The 26,819-nt window shown below is 36.1% G+C and overlaps 1 protein-coding gene across 7 annotated transcripts in view; it reads left to right on the forward strand.

Moving 5' to 3' along the window:
- LOC117425893 (zinc finger protein 536-like) overlaps positions 1-17,160 on the forward strand; it is a 149,599-nt gene extending 132,439 nt beyond the window's left edge. For 6 of the 7 annotated variants that reach the window (XM_058993787.1, XM_058993792.1, XM_058993790.1 and 3 more), the window contains one exon: positions 14,298-17,160. In XM_058993787.1, coding sequence (XP_058849770.1) covers positions 14,298-14,533 — 236 coding nt within the window. In that variant the 3' untranslated portion in view covers positions 14,534-17,160. Of the gene's footprint in view, positions 1-1,068; positions 3,822-14,297 lie in introns of those variants that run through there. The other variant, XM_058993791.1, reaches the window with a different exon arrangement.
- The last annotated feature ends 9,659 nt before the right edge of the window (positions 17,161-26,819 follow it).

Consider the following 26,819-nt stretch of genomic DNA (forward strand, 5'->3'; position numbering starts at 1 on the left):
AACAAAGTTATTGAACTGAGGAGTTTTACTTCTGTAAAAGGTATAACTTTCCTTTAAAATGTTTGCTAGATGTTTTTAATTGATTGTCATATCACATTACTCTACATTTGAGCAAATAAACTTGCTTGGAAAAAGTGACTGAAAAATACCCCTTTTTAATCAAAGGTTGCTGTGTTAGCCACATTTAACACCATACAACTTTATTAATCTTTTGCTCAATTGTTTTCTAAAAATACAAAGATAACTATCATTTTCCAAACTTGTATTGTTCATTTGAGCAACAGCCCAGTCAATCTGTCCCTTCATGAATGACTGATTTACATGTAAAATCTGAAGTGGCACCAAAAAATATGTATACTCTTGAGATTTAAAAACAAGTTTTCTTACAGTGTCATAGCAAATGTGTGTATATATATATATATATATATATATATATATATATATATATATATATATATATATATATATAATTTCATTAGATGTTTAGATGTGCAATAAAAATTGTGGGAACCTTTTTTTTTTTAGTTTTGCCAAATCAGGTGTAAATCTTACTTTATTATTTATTTTGTTTAGCTTCTTTAATGTTCGCTAAATGTTTGTGTTTCTCTTAAAGGGATTCGGTATAGCAGAGCATCAAAGTTACAAACACTATACTTTTGAACTGACCGGTCAACCAAACACAGGTCTGTAAATGGAAATGGGGCTCCTGGCTACTATAACAGACATGAAGGGGACTTTACTAGTTAAACACAGCTCTTCTGACTTGGTTTTTGTTTCCTTCTTGTTATTCCTGAAGATGTAGAACCTTTTTTTATACAGTACAAATACATGAAATCACTGAAAGTAATACATTTCAGTTACACACATTTTAGTCTTATGATCAGCTTCCATTTCCTGTCTGTTTGCAACTTTGGGGTTCTTCTGTACTTGGCTCAACTGGGAAATTGTAATTTATAAAACTATTGATATTGAAACTAAGGGTAATTGTCTGAAACTTTTTTTTTGTGCCACTGTATGTAAACAGAGAGAGCATTAGGTTTAATCTCCCGTTTTTTCTTTAAACTGTAGTTCTTCAGTGGTTAAGAGAGGAGGGACTGCCTAAAGATCTTCCCCAAGAATGTAACGTAGCTGTTCTGAATGAAATGCATGAGGATTCACTTATGAAAGACTAATGGAAATCAGAAGAAAAGTAGCAACTCCGAACAAGCTGTTCAGCTGGAGAAAAAATCCTCTGGGGAAGGAATGACCTGAGACTTTAAAAACACTGCCGTGGATGGACCTTCAGGGGTTGACTGTCCGAATGTACCGGTAATGGTTGTATGTCTTAAAGGTGCAGTGTCCCACAACCATCATGTACAGGCATAGAGTAAAGAAAAACATGTATTGGTTAATATTTATCAACAGAAAGTTGAGTTTGTTGACTGTCTAGCATGTGTACATTCTCTGAAAGCAGTTTCAGCTGCAGAGAATTAGCCCCCCTTCTATTCATCATGTCATGCATTAGATTCAGAGCCATATAGATCTTGATACTACTTGTAATAAAGGAGGCAATGGATGTCATCTACTAGCTGTGTTATAGCTTAAGCAAAATCAAAAAGGTAAAACAAAAAAAAGGATCACCTTTTTTCACAATGTTGTTTAGCTATGCCTGAAATTTGTAACATATTTTAAGACCTGTGAGACACTGCACCTTTAAAAAATGGAAAATGTGTTGCAAACTAGGTACTGTTCAAAGATTCCCCCAAAAAGTGCTGGCTTGGTATATACAGCAAATTCACTTCTAAGACCAGAAACAAATGTAATCATGAAAGGAACAGTCAAGTCTTAGGCTTAATATGGAACAAACGAATTCCACTTAGTAAAATAATAGTAAAATTAGCACCGCTGACAAAGCTCACAATGCAAGATTCAAGTCTCTTCTTATGAAGGAAAGCTTGAGAAGAACAGAAAGTAGTTTTAAGTAGTAACTGTTATATTGTTCATGGTTTGTTTATTCATAAGTAGAACTGTAGTTGCTCAAAGAGCTAAATGTCTAAACATTGTGAATGTGACAAGCAAAACAACAGTTGTATATTCCAGTTTACAAAACACCATTATCAGTAGATAGACTTAGAATTAAAACAAAAAAAATCCCTGTCCTTTTTTTCTTTTTTTTTTCCAAAATACAGCTTGGTAACTTCAAGGACCATAAATGTAGCAATGTTTATAAAATATTTGCCAGATGTAAGTGTTTAATTAGCATTACTGACTACTAGGATGGATTCACCCTATCTAGCTGTATACTACTTTAAATGCCACTCATCTTTGTCTAGCCTTAGGTACAGTCCTACACTGTTGCACTAGAAAGCTAGCTAATGTAGATTTAGTCATTAGAATTTTGTTATGTAAGTACTGTACTGTAATTCTCGTTTTGCAGGACTTTTCATGTGCTGCAAAAAAAAACAACAAAAAAAAACCTTTACATTTAATTGTGTTGCAGGGTTTCCATTTCCAATCAGTATTTTGCACTATGATCAAATCTATAGAATATCTGGTGCACCATACAAAGTACAAAATGGTATAAGTGTTTGTGCATTCATGCAGTATGCCGTTGTAAGATGTGTATCTGTTACCTGTAAATCACCTGCCAGGATCCTGCTGTTTTGAACCTGTTACGGCCATTTACTTATGAAGTTTCATTAGTACAATATTAATTTTATTTGGTAACACTTTGCAATGCACATGTGATTATGTATGACATAGCACAATGCTTGCTATTACATTCATATGAAGTAAATGTCTAGGTATGACAAAGCCCACGTTGTATATTATTTAAACTCTTTCATTTTTAGTTGCTCGTGAACATGCACTTACCAGTATTTACATGTATGACATATTTTGCCTACAGTGTATGAAAATATACTATAGTGGACTGCAGTTTTGCCAACTATTCAATAGTACCCCTTACTAAATGAGTACTGTAGGAATGTTTAGAAGAACTACAGTAGAGTATCAATTTTCATATCTATAATATACACATATATTCCATACTACATTCAGAAATGATTATTGAGTGGTCAGATCACATGGTCAAGACATTTATTTCGAAAGTCTAAAGTGGCTCCAGAAGTTCTTGTATAATCCCTATTTTGTTTTGTGTACCAGATCAGGATTACTATATATCTTTACATATTACTAAACTGATGAAGTGCATTCCACATATACTGTACTGTGGCCCTTAATCTTATCTGTATAGATATGGCAGTGCAAGTCCATTTGATGCATATTTTGTAATTACTGTAGTTGTAATAAAAACACTATGTATTCAAATTATGTATTCATGTAACAGTTTTTTGATATCTCATATATCATCTTTGTTAAATATTATTTATTGGATAACTTAGTAAGAGAAGATTTTCCTTGTTATAGGTGCTTTTCAATTCAACTTCCAGACAATCTGTATGAATATGCAATATAAACACAGTATTGTATACATAGATTAGCACGTATATTAGCTAGTGAGCATTTATTTACTTTTAATATATAACCAACATGTATGTAAATTATTCACATGTTTATATATGAACACAATTTAATACATAAACACATACTTACATACATGCTTACGATTGTAAGTGGCCCTGGGCGTCTGCTGAGAAATAAATAAATAAATAATAATAATAATAATGTACAGTGTATGTATATATATATTAGTTCAAATTTCGCACTAAAGTTAATATATGACTTCACAACTTGTCTATATTATAAACATGTATGAATTAACTTATATGGACATGCAGTTTATTGTAAATTACTTTCAAATTTCAACTATTATTTTCTTTCTGTGAGATGCCATACCCAGATATACCCCATTTCAAAATGTTTTTTTTTTGTCTTACGTAAGTGAGACAGAACATCTTTTTTTTCAATAATAATCCTTTGTATATTATGTTCTGTTTAACGTTTCCTTTGTTTTCATAGTTGCCGATTTGCATGCAATTCCTCACACTTGCCTTCGTATCACTGTGCTCCCCGTTCTCCTGTCCAGTATTATCGGCTTACTTGAGCAATCACACAGACAGGTACTGTTCTGCTGAAATCCAGTGTGGTGAAAGATCAGCGTTCAACGAGGCACTTTTCTTGAATGTTGTTGTTGCAGTACTTGCTATAACACTGTGAAAGATAAGCAATAGAAATGATGTATCTATCGCTCCGCACGCAGAAATCTCTGTTAAGTGCTATACAAGAAAGTTGCTGGAGGGGTACGGAACTGTCTTTGTAACACATAACTGGTGGAGGCTATGACAGATAATAGTACAAGTTATAGTGTTCCTAACAGTCATGCTTTGCCCTTGAGGTAATGTATTCCAGAACCTGTTAAAGTCAGACACAGTCTAGTGTTATTTTAGAATAGTCCAATTTTCTTTCTTTGTTATCGTCTATTTGTCTGTGTGTGTATCTAGATATCTAATCTATCAACTCGATGCATCAATCTGTCTTGGGTGTTGGGAAAAGATTATTTCACCTACAGTGTATTCTTTAGGTTACTAACAGTGTGGTTTTAACTTACAGGTTTGGATACATTTATTAAACCATTGCAATATAATAAATACATTAAATGGGGTCATATTATGTGAATCCATACAAATTGTCATGCATATCATGCAGTTAATTCACTCAAACATACTGCTTTGGCTTCATAAAGTGTTTACAGGGAAGTCTTTAAAATAGTGTTAACAGAGTCATATTATTTGGTATTATTTTTTACTTACAGTATGCAGTATCCCTGTGTGTTGTGATCAGTGGGTATGTTCAACTGAACTAAGCAAATATGCCACTGTTTAAGTAATTAATAAAGGGTCAGAGGTTATCAAAATCAAACATCAAACAGATCATATTATTCCCTTGAGTTTATTTCTACCTGTAAAAATATGACAAAAAACAAAACACATTTTTGAATGATCTAAATGACGGCTGTATTTAGAGCAATCACTGTTTAGATGCTAGTTATTTGTATTGATCCAAACAGCCGCATATTGCCACTGTACCTTTACCTCAGTCTGGGTGATTTACTGAACCCTTATTACCTTCGCTAAATACAATAAACACAAAGTTTGAAAAGGGCTGTCAAAGGTGTGTCACGGTTTTTAACATTACAATTTTGAAACACTGCTACCTTTTAAATCTGAATTATTTAGTGAATATCACTGGAACATACTGATGCAGTAACACAGCAATGGAGTCACCAGATCTATCCATAATTCAGACATGGTTTAAAAAATCTCCAAAGAATGGGATGCACTCAAAGGATGCATACTGATTAATGTGCAGGATTGCAATTGCAATACACTTAGTGTGTTCAAGGGGACACTAATAAACTCTTAACAAGAGTTTAATGTAGAGGATCTATTAAAAATTAAGGCATTATTGGTGAATGGCATTACTTGAATAAAAATGTATAATGCAGTCAAAATCATTTTTCTTGACAACAGCTGAAATACAGTTTCTTAGGAATAGAAACAGGTAGCCATTCATCTACAATGGAGTGAAAGATGAACTCGGGGTTATTGTATGACAGATTCGTAAGGGAATCAGTTGCATTGTACCAAATGTTTCATACATGTGCTGTGCAGATCTGTTTATAATACAATCACATCTTGAGAAAGCAACTATATTGGCTTTTTTCCATTATAAATATAATAGTACAGCTATGGCCAAAAGTTTAGCATCAACTAGAATTTTAGGATTGAGGCATAATTTAAAAAATAAATATATATACATTAAAGAAAATATCTAAATTATGTTCATATATATATATATATATATATATATATATATATATATATATATATATATATATATATATATACTGTATATATAAAGTGATTGTCTCTCTCAATTTATGCCAACCAGCCGGGAATGTTCCAACAAACCTTTATCCTTTATGATTCAGGACTGCAGAGAGAATCTGGTCGCACACCTTGCAGTTTTTCTTAGTGATCCACACTACTCAAGTTTTCCAAGCTTCAATTAATTTTATTTCTTTTGTTGAACAAACTTCAAAAAACAAAGATGAAAAACATTTCTGATCCATGTATATGACGCATTTCAACTTTTAGTGTTCATGAACGTAATTTAGATATTTTATTTAATGTCATGCAATCAAAGAAACTACAAAATGGTATCGAAAAATTCGACCAGAAGGAAGTCATAATAGTAGTACAGCAATTCATGTTAGATTTCGAAATGTCACCTTTTTCACTTTCTGTCAGTTTTTTGTTAAGTATATGGAAAACTACAAAGCAGTATGTAATTCAATATGTTTATGTAACATTATTCAGCAGGTTCCATTCAACTTTATGATGCGTTAATTCTATAAGGGGATGCAAAACCTTTGGCCATAGCTATATATCTAGTTATGCTGTATTAGCTATTTATATTTACATTTGGAAAGGTTTAATGAAATTTAAGCCAGCTTGGTGTAAATGCGCATGCTAATTTACTTCATTATCACACCTATATATGTAACATCAGTGATTGATTTGAAAGTAGAAAATGAAAGTTCTCTTTTATTATTAGCTGTGGTTTGCGGTGTGTGTCTGTCACTGAGCTTGCTATCATAATTAAAATGCTTCGGTGTGTGGAACAAGCTGGGCATTATTTCAAAAATGCTTTTGACAGGCAACCTAAGAAAGTTTACAGTATTTAAAAAATGCTTTTTACAGGCAACCTTAGAAAGTTATCATAATGACAAACAACTTCTCTCAGAGTGGTGGTATAATAGGTATTATTATTATTATTATTATTATTATTATTATTCATTTAGCTGACAATATTCAGTCCAAATGCATCCTTTCTCTTTTTACACCATATTGTTGGGAAATATGTACACTGATTGCTGTGTTTATGATAATGGCGAAGCTTAGTTAAAGTGTGCCAACAGTTGGGACTCTTGCAGATGGTGACCCCTATTTGAACCTGTCCTCATGCTCATTTGTTCAGCTGTATTTAATTGTACTCCATACTGCTGGTCCTTTCCTGCAGTGCATCCCAATGACCACTAGAGGGAGGTAAAGACCACCTTTAACCATTCAGTATTAAACAATGTTGTCTCTAATTGGTAGATTTTAAGTATAAATATTTTACACTGTAGATTTAGGGACAACTGTGGCAGATTTGATAAGATTTTAAGCCTTTACTCCTATGGAAGTTTTTGTTTACAATAAATAATTACAATAAAAATACTACCACTATTCATTACCAAACACAGCGTCTAAACAAACAGCTGTGTGTCTCGTAAGATTATGACCTTCACTATTGTATGATGGCCTTGCCTTCCAAGATATTGCAGGTGTTCATTTTGTAGTTGAAATACATGTTTTTATCCTGCGGTAGTGGTCTGTTTAGAACGTCTGGTGTTGGGTCTATCTACTGCAGGAGTTACTGAATGGTTAGGATCTCTGTGTTTTATACCCTGGTGAACAGGTAGAACAGTTAAATAGATGATGTTAAGTAACACCTAGTTTTAGTGCCAATACATGCAATCTGGAGATCATACCCATGCTTCGGGGGAGCTGGGGCGGGTTTGGTTTGTTTTATGGGGCACATTTGTAGTTTAACAACTAGCTTGCTAACATTTACAAAATCATTTGTATTCATACTGTATGTTATGCAGTAACCTAGTTACAGTAACATTTTTATAAGTGCCTTGAAAGGAATGTAACCTCAGTTCAATGATATTCGCTGAACTGAGCTTATTCTCTTAATCTCTTAAGTAAAGTGTGGGACATACTGTACAGTACAGGTATTTGAAAAACATCTTTGGCAGGCAACATCAGAAAACTACCAAAAAGGAATATAAAAAAAAAAAAGTTTATTGTTAAAAGGAGGACATGTACACATACGTATATTATATTTTTATCTCTGTGCCCGAAGGTCGCAGCAAAAGAAAACAGCAGACACATTCTCGGTGCGGCTCAAGATTGTATAATCTCACCAAACTGTAGGTAATGTGAACTGCACCTATGTTACCCTGCTCGAGTCATGAGCACTGACACAAAATTCTGCAGTTCCTATGAAATGCAGAGAGAGAGAAAAAAAGATATATATATATATATATATAGAGAGAGAGAGAGAGAGAGAGAGAGAGAGAGAGAGAGAGAGAGAGAGAGAGAGAGAAATTGAAAGTGGGAGAAAGAGGGGGTAGCAGGCCGTCACCCTGGCCATGGATCATTCCTCTTTCTGGTGCATGGTGAGTGGCTAAGCCTCTTTTGTATTCGCATAGCCCCACAGAGATATTTGAGCATATACAATAGTGGGAAAGAGCTGCAGTCAACATTTGCTGTCTGTCAGTTATCAGTACTCAGCTCTGTGTCATCTGTCACCATTGAAGCGCTCTGTCATCTTTCCTCAGCCTTCAGCCCTCTTTCTCATCATGTTCATTATCTCCTGCTCTACACCCCCCCCCCCCCCCCCCTTCCCACTCCCCTTTCTCGTAAATGCATCTTTGTGCAACTGTCTGGCTTCGGATTATGAATCGATGATCATGTGGTGTAAGAGAGATAGATGGCTTTTAGCTCCATCTTGTCTCCTCTAATTGTAAAATATTAGTTACATTAGACTCGAGTTTTTGATTAATGGAACTTATTTGGAGCGGCCTTTCCCAGCTCTCCCTCTTCCAAAGTCCTCCACTGACTTTTGAGAATTGAGTGATTTCACTTAAAGCAGACAAATAGGCCCTTCAGCAAGGAGATAGCTTAGCCCGAAGTTTCTAGAGCAAACAGTGCTGCTTTATGAACAGACCTACTAGACTGTAGGAGTCCATGGGGATTGTATTTTTTAACAGGAAGGGTTAAAAAATACATTTAGAAGAACGCACACAGATACACATACACGTTTAGTAAACTGGCACACACAGCTTAACGAATAAAAACCCGGTACATTTCATACAATTTCATACAATTAAATACAGTCGTCATTTAAAAACAGCTTTAGCTCCTTGGTGTTTCAAATATTTTTAAAGAGAAAATACATTAAACTGAATGCACCCTTGAGCAGATGTCGGTTTTCCTAACCGCTATTAAGATCCATTATTTAGAACGTCTCCAAATTTTGCCTCCTTTTCTCTGGGAGCTGTGTAAGCAGATACAGTATCGATGGAATCCAGACCATCACATTACATTTTTAAAAACATTCTTTTCATTTTCCTGAGTACCTGCGTGTACCTCAATAATGACGATCTGCAATCACACAAACTGTTTGGGGGTTTTATTTTGTTTCTCTAACAATGACATTGAATCCCTTTGCAGCACCTGGTGTGCTTGAATTGGAAAACCGGCAGGATGAAGCTTGACTCTTACACAGGTTGTTTTTTTATTCTCAGAGATATTTAGTTGTAATCTCGCTACTCTTTAGTAAACATACAGATAAGTGAGCTAACTTATTTATTAAGTCCAATTGAAGGACATTTCTCTAATTAAATGTTAATGTGGTGTGGGTTGTAAAATACGTATTTCTGCATGTTTTATACGGAGTAGGGTAAGTTTAGAACTGCATTGATGTTGTGGGAATTCCCTTTTTTTAAGGTATTTAATTGCCACTTAATTGGTTGAAAGTGCAGTATTCAAATTCTACATTTGCTTGGATTTTTGGTGAAGTTTTCCATTGCCATCTTTTTCCATTGACATATGAGGGGGCAGCAGTGTGGAGTAGTGGTTAGGGCTCTGGACTCTTGACCGGAGGGTTGTGGGTTCAATCCCCAGTGGGGGACACTGCTGTTGTACCTTTGAGCAAGGTACTTTACCTAGATTGCTCCAGTAAAAACCCAACTGTATAAATGGGTAATTGTATGTAAAAAAATAATGTGATATCTGTATAATGTGAAATAATGTATAATGTGATATCTTGTAACAATTGTAAGTCGCCCTGGATAAGGGCGTCTGCTAAGAAATAAATAATAATAATAATAATACAATTAACACATGCTCTTGCTTTCCCATAGGATGTTAGATCTAAGAGGGAAAGCCTATACTGGTATATTTTTAAATGAACCCATGCAGTAATTAACTTGTGAATCATTTAGCGTTCAAACAGTTGTCAATTGCCTTCACACACACACACACACACACACACACTCATTATTTACTATTTTTCAAGTATGTCATGTATCTGAAATGATGGCTGTTTGATAAAATGCTAACCAGTGCCTACATTACTTTGTGGTTTTGTTATCAGTACCCAAAGCCCATACGGTCTGGTGGCTGTGTGAAAGTGTGCGCTGGTATTCAATGGGGACTATGTGCTCTGTGTGGAAGTGTTGTTTGCTGAGTAATCTGTAAGTCTTTAGAACTTGCAGGTTATTATTCGTGGACAGATGGTGCATCACATGTTATTGCTTACACCGTCTGTGTTTTATTTTTCCTTGGGAGACACTACATATTTTTGGTTTCAGAAGCTGAAGTCAATCAAAATGTGCTGTAGACCAGAATATAGTAATATATTTTGGAAAGTTTTGTAGGGTGAATCTATTTAAAGTAGTTATAATCTATAAAATCATATATATACAGTATATATATATATATATATATATATATATATATATATATATATATATATATATATATACACACACACAATACTTAACAAGTTTAATCTAATTCAAATTCAAAGGCCTTCAATGTGAATCTTTTTGCTCATCTGCTGATTTAAAGTGAAGTGCCACAGTCTTTTCTATTTCAAGTATATGGATCTCTCATCATGGTGTGTTTTCCTACATGATGCTCTTCCTGCTTTCATCTTACTCCTCCTGAAGGTAGGTAGCTTGTCAGGGGTTAACTCCAAATAACACACAGGACGGAAATTAAACAGACTAACTGCACTTTTTTCCTACAGCTTTTTCCTCTTATTCTGAAGATAGAATTACTATTTGTAAGCATCTGAAAGTCATTAGTGGCTCTGCAGTCTGTCAGGTGCCAGCTCACAAAAAAAAAATGCTGAAACCAAGCGGGTTTGTGTGCACAGTGCTGGGAATTTGTCATGTGCTGATGAGCAGTTATAATAATATATGAGCAAATCACAAGCATTCTCCAAATTAATCAAATGTCTCCCCCCCCCCCCCCTCTTGTCACAGAGAGAGTGGCTTTTCCTGACATACATAGGTGAAGCTTTTTTACTCACAGATGGTAGTGCTGGCATCAAATGGAATTTATATAAGAGTATTTCTGATTCCTTGCCAAAGTAGCACTGCTTGTGAGACACCAGGGGGAAACCATATGAGGATATTTGAGTGGTTTTCTACAGTCAGAAGGGGAGTGGTGGGGGTTATCTTATTATTATTATTAATTTCTTAGCAGACTCCCTTATCCAGGGCAACTTACAATTGTTACAAGATATCACATTATTTTTACATACAATTACCCATTTATACACTTGGGTTTTTACTGGAGCAATCTAGATAAAGTACCTTGCTCAAGGGTACAGCAGCAGTGTCCCCCACCTGGGATTGAACCCATGACCCTCCGGTCAAGAGTCCAGAGCCCTAACCACTACTCCACACACGTTTATTGTTTTAACCTAAAGGGTTAGAAACCATACTCCGCCGTGCTACAGGCAAAATTCGACGCATCTTTTTATAAATGTGTTCTGAAACAATGCTCCACAGCTGTTGAGACTACCGGTGGGGGAGAGAGGGAGCCACATGACTCCTTGTCCTTTCCCATCTTTTACAAGGCATGGAGGAGGGAGGGTTTGAAAGGTTGTTGCTCAACAAGCTGTAGGGTTAGCAGGCTCTTTGAGGAAGTAATGGTGTGTTCTGCAGTTTGGCTGGCCTCTGATCTCGGTTACACAAGGCCTTCGGGGGTTAATTAGTCTACTGAGATAATCCCAGAGAAAAAAGAAAAGGGGACGAATAAGTCGTTTTTCTGGTCATTGTTTTAGTTGGAAAGCCACTAAGTAAATGTGGATTTTTTTTCACCATAATAGAAACAAATCGATTGGGCAGCCTGTTATGCCTGTCACCTTGTCACGTACATCAGAGGAATGAAGTGGCAGCATAAAATAGGACAGGAAGGACTGATTTCTGTTCTGGAAATGTTGTTGGAAAAGAAAGATATGTTTCTATTGTAATGGGAAGAAATGTTAAAACAAAGAAAGGACATGGAGTATCAGCTTCATTATCCAACAGAGAAATGCTGGCATGTTTTGTATAATGTAAGAAGCTGCCCATTTGTTTTGGTCTATGTGACCGCAGTGGCGTAAGTGGATTAGACTGAAACTTGCAGCTGGTTGCAGACATCTGTCATTCCTCCGCCATACATTCAGAATCACGCCAAGAACGAAAAGCTAAATCTGACGCCTTTCATTTCAGAAAGGCTTTCACAGAACAGACAAAGGGGAGCTGTTTTTGATTGTTGTTGTGTGTTGCTATACACAGGTTCCTATTCTATGACAACAGAATCAACAGAAAACAACCTCCCAGAATGTTCTCTCTTTCATTCTGCTTGTGTTCCGTGCAGCTTAAGCCTTTCACCCAAGGAAATGGTTTCTACTGCTTCCTTAAATGAAAGGAACTATAGACGGAGGTAGCAAAAAAAAAACACTGGCAACCTTTCTGAATGAAAAATCTGAAGCTACATTGTATAGAACAGCCTGATTCAATGCCACCCTCAGTTCGTCATGGTGCCACCCAGCATATATACATACAAAACAACATTAATGAAGTTACCCAAAACCATAGAGACATATACTATTCTTTTGATTTACTGGTAGTTTCTAAGAAAAATACGATTTTTATTTTATAATTGTAGTAACACACGTTTGCACTATAATTTAGAGTTCTCAGGTAATTCAAGGCACCTGACTTCTCAACATCTCGACGCACACTGTCTTTTACAGAACATACAGTCTGTCTTATTATGTAATTATATGTTTCCTTGTTTTAAAGTGCAATGCCCATAACAGATGTTACATAGACACCGTTTTCCTCATGTTTTTGTAAATACTCATGTAAAGTATCTAAATGGAGAATGAGGGAGAGAGAAGGAGCTGTACAGTTGGATTTCAATTCAAACCATTTTCTTTCTCCCTGTAAGAAGTGCTTACTGAGAAGCTTATTTTCAGTACAGCACTGTGGTTAATGAAGGCTCTGAAATAATCAGTGTGTGTACATCATTAAACTGAAGCCTTACAAGTTCTGCTGGAGAATGAGCTTTTGTTTCTGTCTTCTTTTTAACCTTCATGCCACTTCACAATTTTGTTTGGGCATGTAAGTACATTTTTAATAAGATATCTTTTCACAACAGCCTAATGCACTCACAGCTGAATGTAGAAAACCTGGCTACATTCATTTCAAGCAATTTGTTTGTACATAACCATGTTGAAGATAAAGAGTCCAAAAACATTCTGTTTCTTCCAGTACATCTGTTTTGAGCAATGTGGCCCTTGTTCTTTCCTTACTCTCTGACCTGTATATGCATTTTGATATATTAAAAATGAATGTGCTCTTTACCTCCACTGCACTGTACAGTGACAATATAACTGAGCCCATTCCTTATTTACTTTACACAGTACAGCAAAGCTGACTTGTTGGAGTACATTCATTCTCTTAAGTATAAAATGGGTTAAGAAAAATACACTACTTAGACTTAACATAATGTAAAAGAGTGTGAAATTAAACCTCACATGAATAAAATGCCTCTATTGTGTGCCTTTGACTGGTGTATCTTAAAAGTCAGACAACTGAAACATTTAAAACCTAAAACTTGTAGCAAACCCTTTTGATCTGTCTGTGCGTCTCATGTGCAGACATTGTCAGTTTTTTTTTTAAAGCCAAAAAGTACATTAGCACTGCAAATGTGTATTTAGCCACACTGTGTTTTATTGAACCTTTAAAGAAAACCCATCTGTATTTTGTATATTCCCATTGCATGTTATTGCTATCTGCTTTGTATTTGTGTCCAGCCTCAGCCCCGTTACACCACTAAAAAATCTATGTAATTTTTATATCAAACCCCTTCCTCTCAATCACAAACAAAAAAATAGATATTTTTACATTACAAAATAGAAAACAGGGTGCATTTTTGTTTACTGGTCCATAAGGGGTTTATTTAGTCAGAGGTACACTGGTTCATAAGACAGTTTAGGATAAAGCCAGTACATTTCAATTATCTTTCTTTCAGTTAATGTGTGTTTCAGTTCTAGCGCTGGTCAACAACTACCTGCCAGCTGCAGTTCGTTGACTATTGAACAATGTCATTCTCACAAAAAGCAACTTGTTGAAATCTAACCTAAAGAAGCCTCTCTCCTTTGTTTGTCACCCACAGCTCAAAGGCCATTCCAGTGCAGATACTGCCCGTACAGTGCCTCCCAGAAGGGGAACTTAAAAACCCACGTGCTGTGTGTGCATCGCATGCCTTTCGACAACAGCCAATACCCCGACCGGCGGTTCAAGCGGTCCCGAGTGGACTCCGACACCTCGGGGAATTCAGAAGACATGAACGCCATGACGCCGGGGAGCTCTGGAGAGAACACGCCAGAGGCAGGCCGTGTCCAGGAATAACACCATTCAACAAGTGTACAGAACCAACAAGGACCCCCCAAGGTTTTCACATGTGCATCCGGGAGGGTGGGGTGGGGTGGGGTGGAGGGTTAAGGGAGGAGACATTTTAAATTTCCAATAATCTTAAATAATACAACATCACATAATAAGAAAATAAAATGATAGGATTTGAAAACAAAAAAGAAGTTTCTAGCCCTCCAAAATGGCTTCCGCACAAATAAACTTGTGAAAACAAAAGTTATTATAAAAATAAATAAATAAATAAAAAGTGGGAGGAGGTTACTTCATGTTATTTAAAAAAAAAAGGACATTAAATCTTTAAAGTGATTTTTTGTCCAAAACTAATGCTTTTACCAGAAAGACGATACGTCCAAACGATTTAGCGACGCCTTGAAGATCGAGGGGCTGAATTTTCAGCATTGAAAACACCTTTATAACATGACACCAGCTGCTGTCATTCGCTGAGCATGGTAATGAGATGTGCTGGTAGACTGCCATGGTGCCAGCCTGACTGGAGCTGTCATAGCAGAAGAAATCAATTCAGGCGGTGTCGCAACTGCACTATAGGAGAAACCCTAGCTGGCCCACAGGCAAGGGTCAGTACTGACCTGTATTGAAGAGGATTGGAATATTACATTCACTTTCACAGCCAATTGAATATTAAAAGAAATTATTTATCTGCAGAGATATGTCAAGCAGGTCATTCCTTTTTGGTGGTCAACGTGCAGTATTGAGAGGGAAAGAGTTTCCTTTTATTCGATGATGCTGATGACATACAAGAAGGCTTGTTCTGTTTTCTAAAGAAACAGTACTGCTTTGGTGTCCATACACATTGTATAGTGCTGAAGCTAGCTTGCCTTGACTGTAGGGGGCACTAGTGAGAAACGTTTCTTTTGTAGCAAGAGTTTCGCTCCTTGTATTTGAATGAAGGAACCCCCCCCCAACCCCCCCCCCCCCCCCCGACATGGTCCGTTTTCAGTTTGTCAGTTTTTGATAAAGCCACAGTGCAGGACCACCTTCCTAATTAAGCTCTTATGAAGTAGCTGAAGTACAAAAGAAAACCTGCTCTTTGTCTCTAATATAGCATATTAGCTAATTCTTCTTTGTTTTTGTAAAACATAAATTTGTTCTATATTTTTTACAAATTTTAGCTTTTGTACAATATGGATTTCCAACTTTATGTTCATCTTCATATAGGAAGCTTTTTGAGAGGATAAGAACGTCTTTTTTTTCTCCATGTATTTTTTTTTAAAATTATTTTCTGAAAGGAAAAATCGAAAAAAAGGGTCAGACCCTATCAAACCAGCTTGAAAAAAGCAGTAAAAAGTATAGAGCCTTTTATTGTATTTCTTTTTTTAAAGGCAAAAAAACCCCAAAAAACAACGTGGTGCTTTTTATTGCTGCAGTAGAAAAGTATTAATGTCTTCTGATAAAAGAAATCATCCAGACTTTAAAAAAGTCAATATCTTCCCATGCAGGCTGGGAGAATACACTAAAACCCCTGGGCCTTAAAACATTTAAACTCTGCCTAAAGCAGTTTACAATATACTAAACTGCAATCAATGTAAATACAATTCTTAGCGCTACCCTGAGACAGGAAAAAGAAAATCTCAGGCTAAGAAAAAAAGAAAAGGTTTGCACATGCTGGTGAAGTAAAAGTATATCATTCCAGTGAAGTTACAGTTTAAATGAGGTTGCTTCGTAATTAGGACCCATCTGGCATAAGCTGCTTTATTGTTTTTTCTGGTATTCTCACTGCCTTACTTAAATCGAGTTGATAAACTTAATGCAACTGTTTCTACATGCCCAATCGAGGGATTGCAATGTTATTAAAGTACTTTCTGATTGTAGTAAGCTTTAGGGTTTGAACTGCACTACTGTGTTTGGTGACTGTCAGTCGCTTGCTTTTCGTGTGTGTGTGTGTGTGTGTGTGTGTGTGCGCCGCCTCAGTATTTTAGGGAAAAAAAAAACAACCTAAAAAGTAAAAAACGATTAAAAAAAAAAAAAAAAACACACATTCCATTTCTCGCACTTTTTCAGCTCTTTCAGTATTCCTCTGTGTCTTTTGAGCATTTGTCAGACATGACAGGCAATCATTCTGTTTGTGACACTGGAAACAGTCCCTGTTCTTTGTGAAGTGTTCGTTGATTCCATATGGTCCGATGCTACTGTTCCTACCCTTTTTCCCCCATAATATTTGTAACTCATAATGCAAACAAGTGACAGCCGCAGAGATGCATTGTCAGATTCTGAATATCATCATGCTTCTCAAGTCTAAACATGTCAACTTCTTTCTCTGTAACTTCTGTCGTCTGTGATACTGGTCATAATACTCTCTACATTCCTACATGAAGAATATTTCTGTCTTGGAGGAGATATGAGAACCATAGAGTAGAGGGTTTTGTTGCTAAGCTTCTAACAAGTAGATTACTTTGTATTTAAGGATTATTCTTGGTAATTATTTATTATTACACATCTGTTGACATAACTTTATTCTGGTATAGAGGTATTCAAAGTTGTTTGTTTTTCAGCAATGACTGTTTTCTTTCTGCTGTTACAAGTTAAAATGTCTTTGAAGCAGTAAAGTTTTATCCAATGTTTTACGCAATAAAACCTCTACCTCTGAATAAAAATACCTGCTTTTGATGTCTTATTAAAATTAAATACATGGGATTAAGCCAGCATTACCATATAACTGTGTACACTAGGACAGTTTGGGACAGGCTTTTCAGCTCACATCGCAATGCGTACTGGTATGTTTTTTTGTCTCAGGTACCTTTCACAGCAGGACTACACTTCCCAGAATGCTTTGGGATGTGAGTTGGAAAGCCTCAACTGTCCCAAACTGTCCTAGTGTACATGGAGTCATATGGTAACCCTTGATTAAGCGTGTGTTCCACAATGTTACATAGAAGACCCCCCCCCCAAACACCACATAAAAGGTGTCTATGATTGGAATGCAAACTGCCAGCCTCTAGATGCTTCTTCTCACGCTTTGTGCTGGATTCTATACAAACATACAGTGGTGCTTAATGACATGTGTTCTGTCTCAGCCTTCCTCGTTCCATTCAATTCATGTGGCAATGTAACAATGTCAGACCCACCCAGTCTCTATGTCTGTATATGTAGAGTAGGTGGGACTGGCGGAGTTGACTTGAATGAAAGGAGGAAGGCTGTTTAATTCCACTTACAAGCTCAAACCAAGTTCAAAGCCAGGTAAGGGTAGAATTAGCGAAAAAAGAGAACAACTCAAATGCGGGAGCCCTAGAACCTAGAAACACTGAGAATAAAACACACATATACCATGCCTCTGGAAAATCCGTTTGAGTGTCAGCATTATGGATTGAATAGTGTTATCTTTTAAATTCTGAAGTTTGGGGGGTATGTTTGGCTTTGTTGGGGGGTCTTGGGTAGAAATAGTAAACCATCTGCTATGGTTATATCCTTTCACATCTGGGAAAAATCTGGGAACAGCTGTGGGCCATTATATTATCTGTGCAATAACATCTCTCCCAGCACCAGCTTATGGTACAAGCCTATCAATATAGTAAGAAAAGCGTGGGGGAAATTGGAACAATGAGTGTGAAAAAAAAAACAACCTCAGATTTTGAAATGTTCCCAGTGTGAGCAGTTTTACTGGTAATGCAGAAATACAGAGTAAGGCATGTTTAATGGGTTTTATTTTTTATTATACTACACTGAATAATTAACTCTGAGGCAAAGTGTCACGTAGATTTATCTTTTAATTAAAATAGTATGGTTCACGCATTTTGAGTGGTAGCCCAAATAAATGCAATCTAGAAATGTATGTTTTGTTTATCTAGCTGTTAATTATCGAGAGATTGTTCTGGATTGCTGCTTTTTTATATATATATATATCAAGTTTCAGAGGTCTGTGTCACAAGTAATAAACCTTTACAGTCAAATGTCATCAATATATTGGTAATTATGCTAAGATAACATACAAAAAAACATATTAAAAGCATCTTGGTAATATTATTAAAGAAAATGTGCTATATATATATATATATATATATATATATATATATATATATATATATATATATATATATATATATATATATTAGCTCACATATCCATAATGAAAAACAAAACAAAATAAATAATAGTCCACCTTAAATATATGCAATTTAAGAATATACAATGTCCTGCTGAGGAAAAGCAAAGTTAAGTGGAAGCCATCATATCCTTAATTTTGATACTTAATTAGAACTAGACCAACATTCCATTGAAGTTGTTCACCCTTTTATAGGAAAAAATGTATGCAAGGGCACAAAGAAATGAAATAATATTGTTCCTTTTAAAACAGTGTCTAGCAGGAGCTGTCCAGCTGTGGAGACCTGGGTTCAAATCCAAGTTAGGGCGCAAGTGAGTTTGCTGGTCACTGGTCTCCAATAACCCAATTCATCCATAACTGCAAAACACTTTCTGATAATTCTACATGTATGAGGTAGAACTACATGTGCTTGAATCCGACTTCGTTTCTTGTAGTTTTATCCTAGATTTCTACATGAAGCCAAGTTGTGATTGCCTGACATGTGGATCTAGGTTGTTGGGGAAGTGAATTGGGGGAAGTGGGGGCAGATTTGATGCTCTGGGGGCAGCTTTTGGCAGCCAGGTTACACAGTGTCTTGCACAGCACTAACCTGAGCAGCCACAAAGGCACCACTTTTGACTGTGACTCTTCCGCTGAACCATACATTATACACAAAGCCAATTAGCATCTAGATCAATCACCATGACTTCCAAAGCTTAACAGGCAACTCGTTTCAGTACCCAGGGTTCGGTACTTCAACAATCCCTTTATAATTTGACTTCAATGTGCTTCCTGTGTCACTTCCTTCTTTGTCTAACTTTCTGAGTGTTAACTGAAATAAAAGGGGAATAACAAACTTGTAAGGGGGGAAAAGGGGGGTGGAGGTGGTGCAGGGTGTTAATTGTAATCCTGCTTCTTCTCCTTGCTGGCAGTGTCTTAACAAAATAATGTTAATTATGACTCGCTGACAGCCCTGATGCTTTCAGATTACATCACGCAAAGCCTTTCAAGGAGAGAAAGTAGCTTAGTCAAATGCAACCAGGTAGTGACAGCCTTAAATAAGCAGGCTTTGTTTTACCAAATCTCAATTCCAATTATTTCAATATCCTCTGCCAGGTGGTGCGTCTTCTTCTAGAAGGCTCAACCTGAAAAAGAAGAAATTAAAAAAGGGAAACACGACATGTTCAGAGCAGCCCCACGCTGATACATTTCCAGAGCCACACACGGGGTAATTGCCTGGGTCTGTCAGCTCTGATGCATACAGGCAGCCAACTTCAGTTAGTTTAAAAAAAGAATACCATATATGTTTGCCAGAGATAGCCACCACCGTATGAGACCCTGTGCTATTAGTATTTGGCTGCTGAGCTGACAACCTGGTTGAATAGGAAACCTCAGTGTTTCCTATTCAATCAGCTGGAATGCTAAAAATAACCTATTATTCCCACATGTTATATTATGATAGCAGAAGAGCGACAGTAGGTCAGAGTAAGTAGTTTCTTATAAAGAAGGGCAGTTGACAGCAATGTGGCAACAAGATACTATTTATGAATCATCATTCTAAAGCCTTTCGTAAACAGCTGGAGATTTCCATTGTGCTTTTATCCTATAAAGTTGTTCCAGGCCTCGTCTGCATCATATACAGCAGGTACTGATTGTTTTTTGTTTTTTTTTTCAAATAAATTGCTCATAATTATCAGGACTTTCTTAGCCAGCACCAGGCAATTATGCCTATTTAGTCTTGGCTAGGCCGTCGTCAGGCCATCAGCAGCCCAATTATAACCTTTAAAAATCACCAAACACTGGCATTTTCTAACACATGTTCTGGTATTAAAACACGCTCAGCAGGGGGACTCATGTTTCATGCCTTTTTAATTACTTAATCCTTTCACTGGTGGCATATCATTTTACAGGTACAGCACTTCTCTAAATCAGACTTAATTACTGCTCACGGAGTCGAATTTCAAGGTTTCCTTGGGTGTCTGGTACCAGGCCATGGTTCAATAGATAAGAGAAAGATGATTGCTGCAAGTCTTTTTTTTGTTACAATGAGGCAACAATGAGCCCCCCCCAGACCCCCCCCCCTCCCCTCCCCCCCACTGCCCCCGCCCCCGGAAAGCCACAGGGCTAGCGCCAAGTCTGTTTTGCTCAGGGCAATAAAACTCCCAGTTGCATGCGCCGAAGAAAATCATCTTATTTTTACAATGAAAGTCACTGCCAGTCAATTTCAAAATCCCTGCCTACTCTCACTTAATCAAATTGTTTTAAAGATGGAAAATCAAGCTAAAAAAAGGTACACAAAGGGTTGACAAAAGCTCAATCCATGCACGGTACCTTGCTTAATCTTACTACTGTGTATTAATAGACTTGCCATTATTCTGTTTTTTATATAATATACTGGCTTATACAGCCTTATATATATATATATATATATACATATATATATATATATATATATATATATATATATATATATATATATATATATATATATATATATACTTGTCAGATCAAGTTAGAAATATAAAAGAGCATATTTCACATTTAGGATTTCTGCCACACATTCACAAACACCAAGCTAAAACAGAAACCCTTAGAAACAAAAGAATAGCCAAAATGATCATAGTTATATGTCCGCTAAAATATGTTGGCAGTTGTATAGTAATATAGTAAAAATAGATTTTTACTTAAAAATCTGAAGGTTTTGAATAACATGCAAAGCATACTGGGGGCTATTTTAAGGATCTACGCATCGGCACTCTTTAACTCTGTATTAATCCAGCTGGGTTTTCCCCCATGGGATGAGTTATTGACCCACTTACTAACAGTAATACATACAATAGAATTATAATGAAATTAAGTCATATATAAAAGTATATATGTCATGTTTTTAATTTAAAAAAAAACATTCTCCCAGCCCCTGTGGTGACGTGTGATAGTACACATATGAGACAGTACTCCACAGCAGCAAATTCCTACTTTGTTCTGCCCAAATTATAACACCCTGGGCAATGCTGTAAAATGATTTATTCATATTAAGGATTTTTACTAATAAATGGTCGCTAAAGAGACAAATGTTAGCTGCCCTATGGAGCTGTAGTAAGGGTTTGTTCTTACAAAGGCCATTGTCATTATATTTCAATATTTAATGCAGCCGTATTTGGAGAGGTCTATGGAATATGACCGTACAAACAGTATTTGTACCTTTGAATTGCAGGATTAAAAAACAGAAACAGAATCTGCCTCTTGGACAAATCAATTGGATTCAGGCTTCAGAGAGTTAAGTTGCAAATAAAATATCAGATATGTTTAGCCTCCAGACATCCATTAAAGTGCAGAATGCTGTTTTCTATCACAGATTATATGCCAGATGTTCAAGCTATCGCTAATCATTGCAGATGTAATGGAGTAGAATGTTGCAGTTCGTGACTTTACTGGCATCAATTCTGTATACTGCACAAGGGAAAAGATTTTAAATATATAATTATACCCCATTAATACACAGGTTTTATTTCCTTTCAGCAAAACAGAACTTAATAAAAACAACTATTAACTGCATGTTTTGTTTTAGTGCATCGACGCAAAAGACTCTTACTGTTAGATATATTTTGTGTACACTAAACCATAGGTGACTGCTCTAAACAACATACACCTTGCGTAATGGAGCATGCTGCCAAGCTGTAATGAAAATGCACCAAAATCCAAAGTAAATATGAATATTTTAGGCGTCTCCTCGAAGGAGGAAAATCCCTGGTCATTTTCTTTTTATTCACGTAAAACATTTTATAAACAATGTAGTTCTGATGACACCATACCAGATATACATTATTGTTTATCTTGAGAAATATCGTAATTGTATAACAGAGATAATGTATTATTATTATTATTATTATTATTATTATTATTATTATTATTATTATTAGTGATTTATAAAATAAATACATTTTTATTTACTTACGGTAAAAAATAAATAAAGATGATATTGGTTTATTCTTTGTAAATGCTACTGCTAAATCTAAATGATATAGAAATTATATAATGTATTTCTATTACTGTCGTCCATCAGGAGTTATTGGGCCCTATTCACAAAGCTGTGACTTGTGAGTTATTTATAAACATGGTTTGATGGATTAAATTGACTTTGGTATGCACTAAACTGTTCTGGGCTGTAGTTAAATAAACAGACAATACTGCAGGACGATTTAAAAGACATCAAACTTTTGTTTTTAAATCTGAACACTGAAGATATCATGAGAAAAATCTCTGTAAATACTGTCCAAAAAGCGCAGAAAAAGTGCACCTGTGATGAGAAACATCAGAACTTCCAACCACCAATCAGGATGCTACAGTAGCAGGCTAAAGGCAGATGACTGCAGAACATCCCGTTAGAATCACATATAAAACCCAATAGATGGCATTTATCTTTTTTTTCCTTGTCTGTACGGTAAGCGACAGGGTACAGGTACAGTTACTGTCAAATCAATAGAAACAAACAGAATGATGCTGCAAAACCCAGTTAACTACTCAGGCAACCTGGCACTGGAATTGGAGTCAGACTCCAAGGATGATTATCAGGGTAGGATGGGCATAATTGCAAGTAGTAAGTACTTACAGAAAAGCAGGAAAAGAGTTGAAACGGTATTTCAGCGAAGCGGTGTACAATTGTGAACGGATCTGTGGTATTTGGTTTATTGAATTGCTATTAGTAGCCTACATTATAAGAACTTTTTTTTATCTGTCATCCAACAGTTGTTGCATGCTTTGCTAAAAGGTCACTGCATGCCACTGATTAACATACATAATTGTATATCGGCATTCCTAGATCTTTTCTAGAACAAAAACAGTAACACATTACGGTAACAATTTATATTGAGGTGCTGCTTATTAATACGATGTAAAGTACATGCGTCTTATGTAAGTGCAGCCCATTGAATTATTTCACTTGTACCAATAAAATACACTACAGTTTTTAAACTGATAAAAAAGAATAATAGGAGACCACCTGAAGAGGAATCCAGAGCCTTACACACTGTATTGTATGACAAAGACAATAGACAACGGAGAAGCTGTGGCCATATCAGCTGCATCCATGATAGACTATAGTGACATTTTCATTAACAGTAAATGTACATTACTATTTCTGTCTTTGATAATGACCATTCATTTACAGAGTTGTATTGTCTGCTAATAGCCATAAAAATAAGGGGGACAGGGATGGGGGACAGGGGCACAGATATTTAATTAATGCAAGAACTGCAGGATTTCATCCACACTTATTTCAACAGCCATCCACTTCAGTTTTTTGCAGAGGGGTGAGGGTGTGAAATAATTACATACAATTTCCAGTGATTAAGAGACAGCAAGCTGATTTCACATAAATATAAAAACATTATTTATCTTATAAAAAAATAAAAAGTGTCTCAGAAACTTCTAATTGTCAGTAAGCATCAGCTGAGGAGACGTTCTATTTTAAACAGAAGCGGTTCTAAACACTGGCATTCTTAACTCACAGTGGTGATCTTAATTTGGTAACCTCGTCTCACAGAACCGCACTTAAGAATTACACTTTCTGTGTCGCTTGTCATGGCATGTTTTGCATGCCAGAGGGCAGTATCTGAATAAAAATGGGATTACAGACTTTAAAACTGCAATACGCCTTTTCAACATTAGGTGAAAAATGAACAGTAGGATTATGCGGCTGTAATTTGTGTGCCCTCTGTAATTTGTTTTATAGATAAACTCCATTTACTAACACAGAGGGTGCAGAAATGACAGCTCAAGTGGTCATTTCTAAAACCACCTCACTTCAGAAACGTGGCATTAGGTTTCTCCAGCTATAATTGCATATGTGGTTACACATCCATCTGTGTAAATACACTGTAATTAGCAGTATGTGTAATGTTGTAATTACACATGTTATTACACTGTGACTTCACATCCATATATGAAATTACTATGTTATTGCATTGTAATTATGATACATTTTGAGACACAGACTATATAGTGTTACCATAATCACATACTGTAACATAGAAGTATTGGACAGGAAGTTTGTTTGTGCAGGTACATACCAGCCTCTGTCCCAGTTCAGCCCATACCATCCACATACCACGAAATTGTTCCAGGCATTCTCTTCAACAATGGGGCAAGCCATAGCCTGAAAGAATCAGATATAAGAAACGCAAATGACTAAATTAAAAGAAAGACCAAAACCTTTTAAACTATTTTAATTCAATAACAGACTATTACATTAAAAATGGTTCATTATACAATATGCATAATGCGGAGCATACAGCCTCCAAGCAATAGCAGAGAGCCCATGGTGATGTATTACATAAAAAAGAACTTCAAAGCAATTGCCATTCCACTGAATCAAAACAAGATTCTAAGAATCCTCAGTACAAAAATAACTTTTTATTTTATTTTGTATTGCTTGACCCATTTAATACTGAATGTTACAGTAAATTAATTCAAACTATGCTATATTTTTAACTCTGTTAGTCACTAACATAACACATTTTACATTTAATTTCAGTTTTAAAATGTCTTCGGGTTTTACAGTTAGATTTATAGCTTTTTAGAGAAGCTCAAACAGAAATCAGCAAGTTCACATACAGTACAAGGCAAATCATATTGGTAGACTTCCGATACGGTGATTATGCAAAATAATTGAAACAGATGTAACTCTAACACTTTGTTAAGTACCGATAATTAATATGTAATTATGCGCTCATTACTAAACTAGTTAACACATTTAATGGAATTAGACATGAAATTAAAGTTTAGAGACACAATTACCTTAGTTAAAAATGACTGATTTCTGTTGACATTTCATAACAATTCTATTCATTAGGAATAAAAAAGACTAAACTGTTTTTATTTGTCTTTTGCAAGAAACAAATCGGTTGTCTATTTATTGTCGAAGACTTACATTTTTTCCCCAAAACTGTTTTTCACCTCGCCCTGTCACTCTCCATTTAAGGTAGTATCCCAACATACTCCCTTCCTTGAATTTAGAGAATGGGGTCAAATATCCTAATAAGTGTAATAATCAGAGTGTTGACACCATCTTAAAATGCTCTACCAATGCCACTGTGCAGGTTACAGCTGGCCCTGTTGATCCTCGATTCTACAGCGAGTTGAATCAGGCTAAACCTATGACAGAGGTTCTGACCTCTTGTGGTCCTTAAAAAAAGTTCCCTGCATTATGTAACTGCTATTAATCATTACCACACACCTTAAACAATAATCTTCAACACTATACTTCAGTATGTAACACAGCAAAGACTAGGTGTGAATCAACAACCAAGTGGTCTCCGAGTGAGAGTCTTAACCACCGCACAGGAGAGTTTGAACAAGCCATTTAAGAGCTAACCACGTTTCACTGACACTGGTCAGAATACGTATTAGCATCACACAACACTGCCTGCAGGGAAAAATACCCACACACACACAGTTTGAAAAGCCACAAAATGTGCTCCTTTCAGTGGAAAGGTAATAACCTCCATGTAGTTATGAAAGGCTATCTGAAAACATTAGCGAGTGCTTGTACCCTGGTAGTAAGCTGCTCTGTGCTTGAGCAGTGGGTGTTCTGTAATGCTGTGCTTATAAAACAAGAGATCACCTTGGGCAGCTGCTCTCCTTCAACTGTTGTTACGGCGACTCAGAGCTGATCAACCGCCAGCCTGACAACTTCATTCAACCTCCACCTGCTAGCTTCCAATCAGACAACCACCCCGCGGCTCTTGACAGAGCTGCCAGCACATCGGAAATGCGTCTGTCATGAATCAAGCCTGCTCAATGTTCTTGAATCCACATCCACACCCATTTTTGTTTTTAACGTCCTAACGGTTTGTATTTACCCCCCAATACAATATTTATACTTAACTTTTTTTGTTTCTGTCTTGTGGTGGTCATGTCATTTTTTATTTTTTTGCTGTAATGATAACACTACAGTCGCGCCGCTTTATCGGGACGCCTCAGTAGAAGGTAAAATACCCTGAATAAGCAGCTGTCCCAATTAAATGAGAGGCAGTTGAAAAGACCTTAGTCGCACCTTTTTGTTTCTTAGTGAAAAGAAAAAGAATGAAATCACATCACATTATGATTACATTTTAAATACATCATTTAAAATACGAGTCCATGTTTTTTTGTATTCCTGAACAAAATGAATTGCTGTTTTTTTTATTTCTACATGAAATGAAGAAAAATGAAATCACATCTTATCACAAG

The sequence above is a fragment of the Acipenser ruthenus genome, chromosome 20 (assembly GCF_902713425.1).
Source record: "Acipenser ruthenus chromosome 20, fAciRut3.2 maternal haplotype, whole genome shotgun sequence".
Lineage (NCBI taxonomy): Eukaryota > Metazoa > Chordata > Actinopteri > Acipenseriformes > Acipenseridae > Acipenser > Acipenser ruthenus.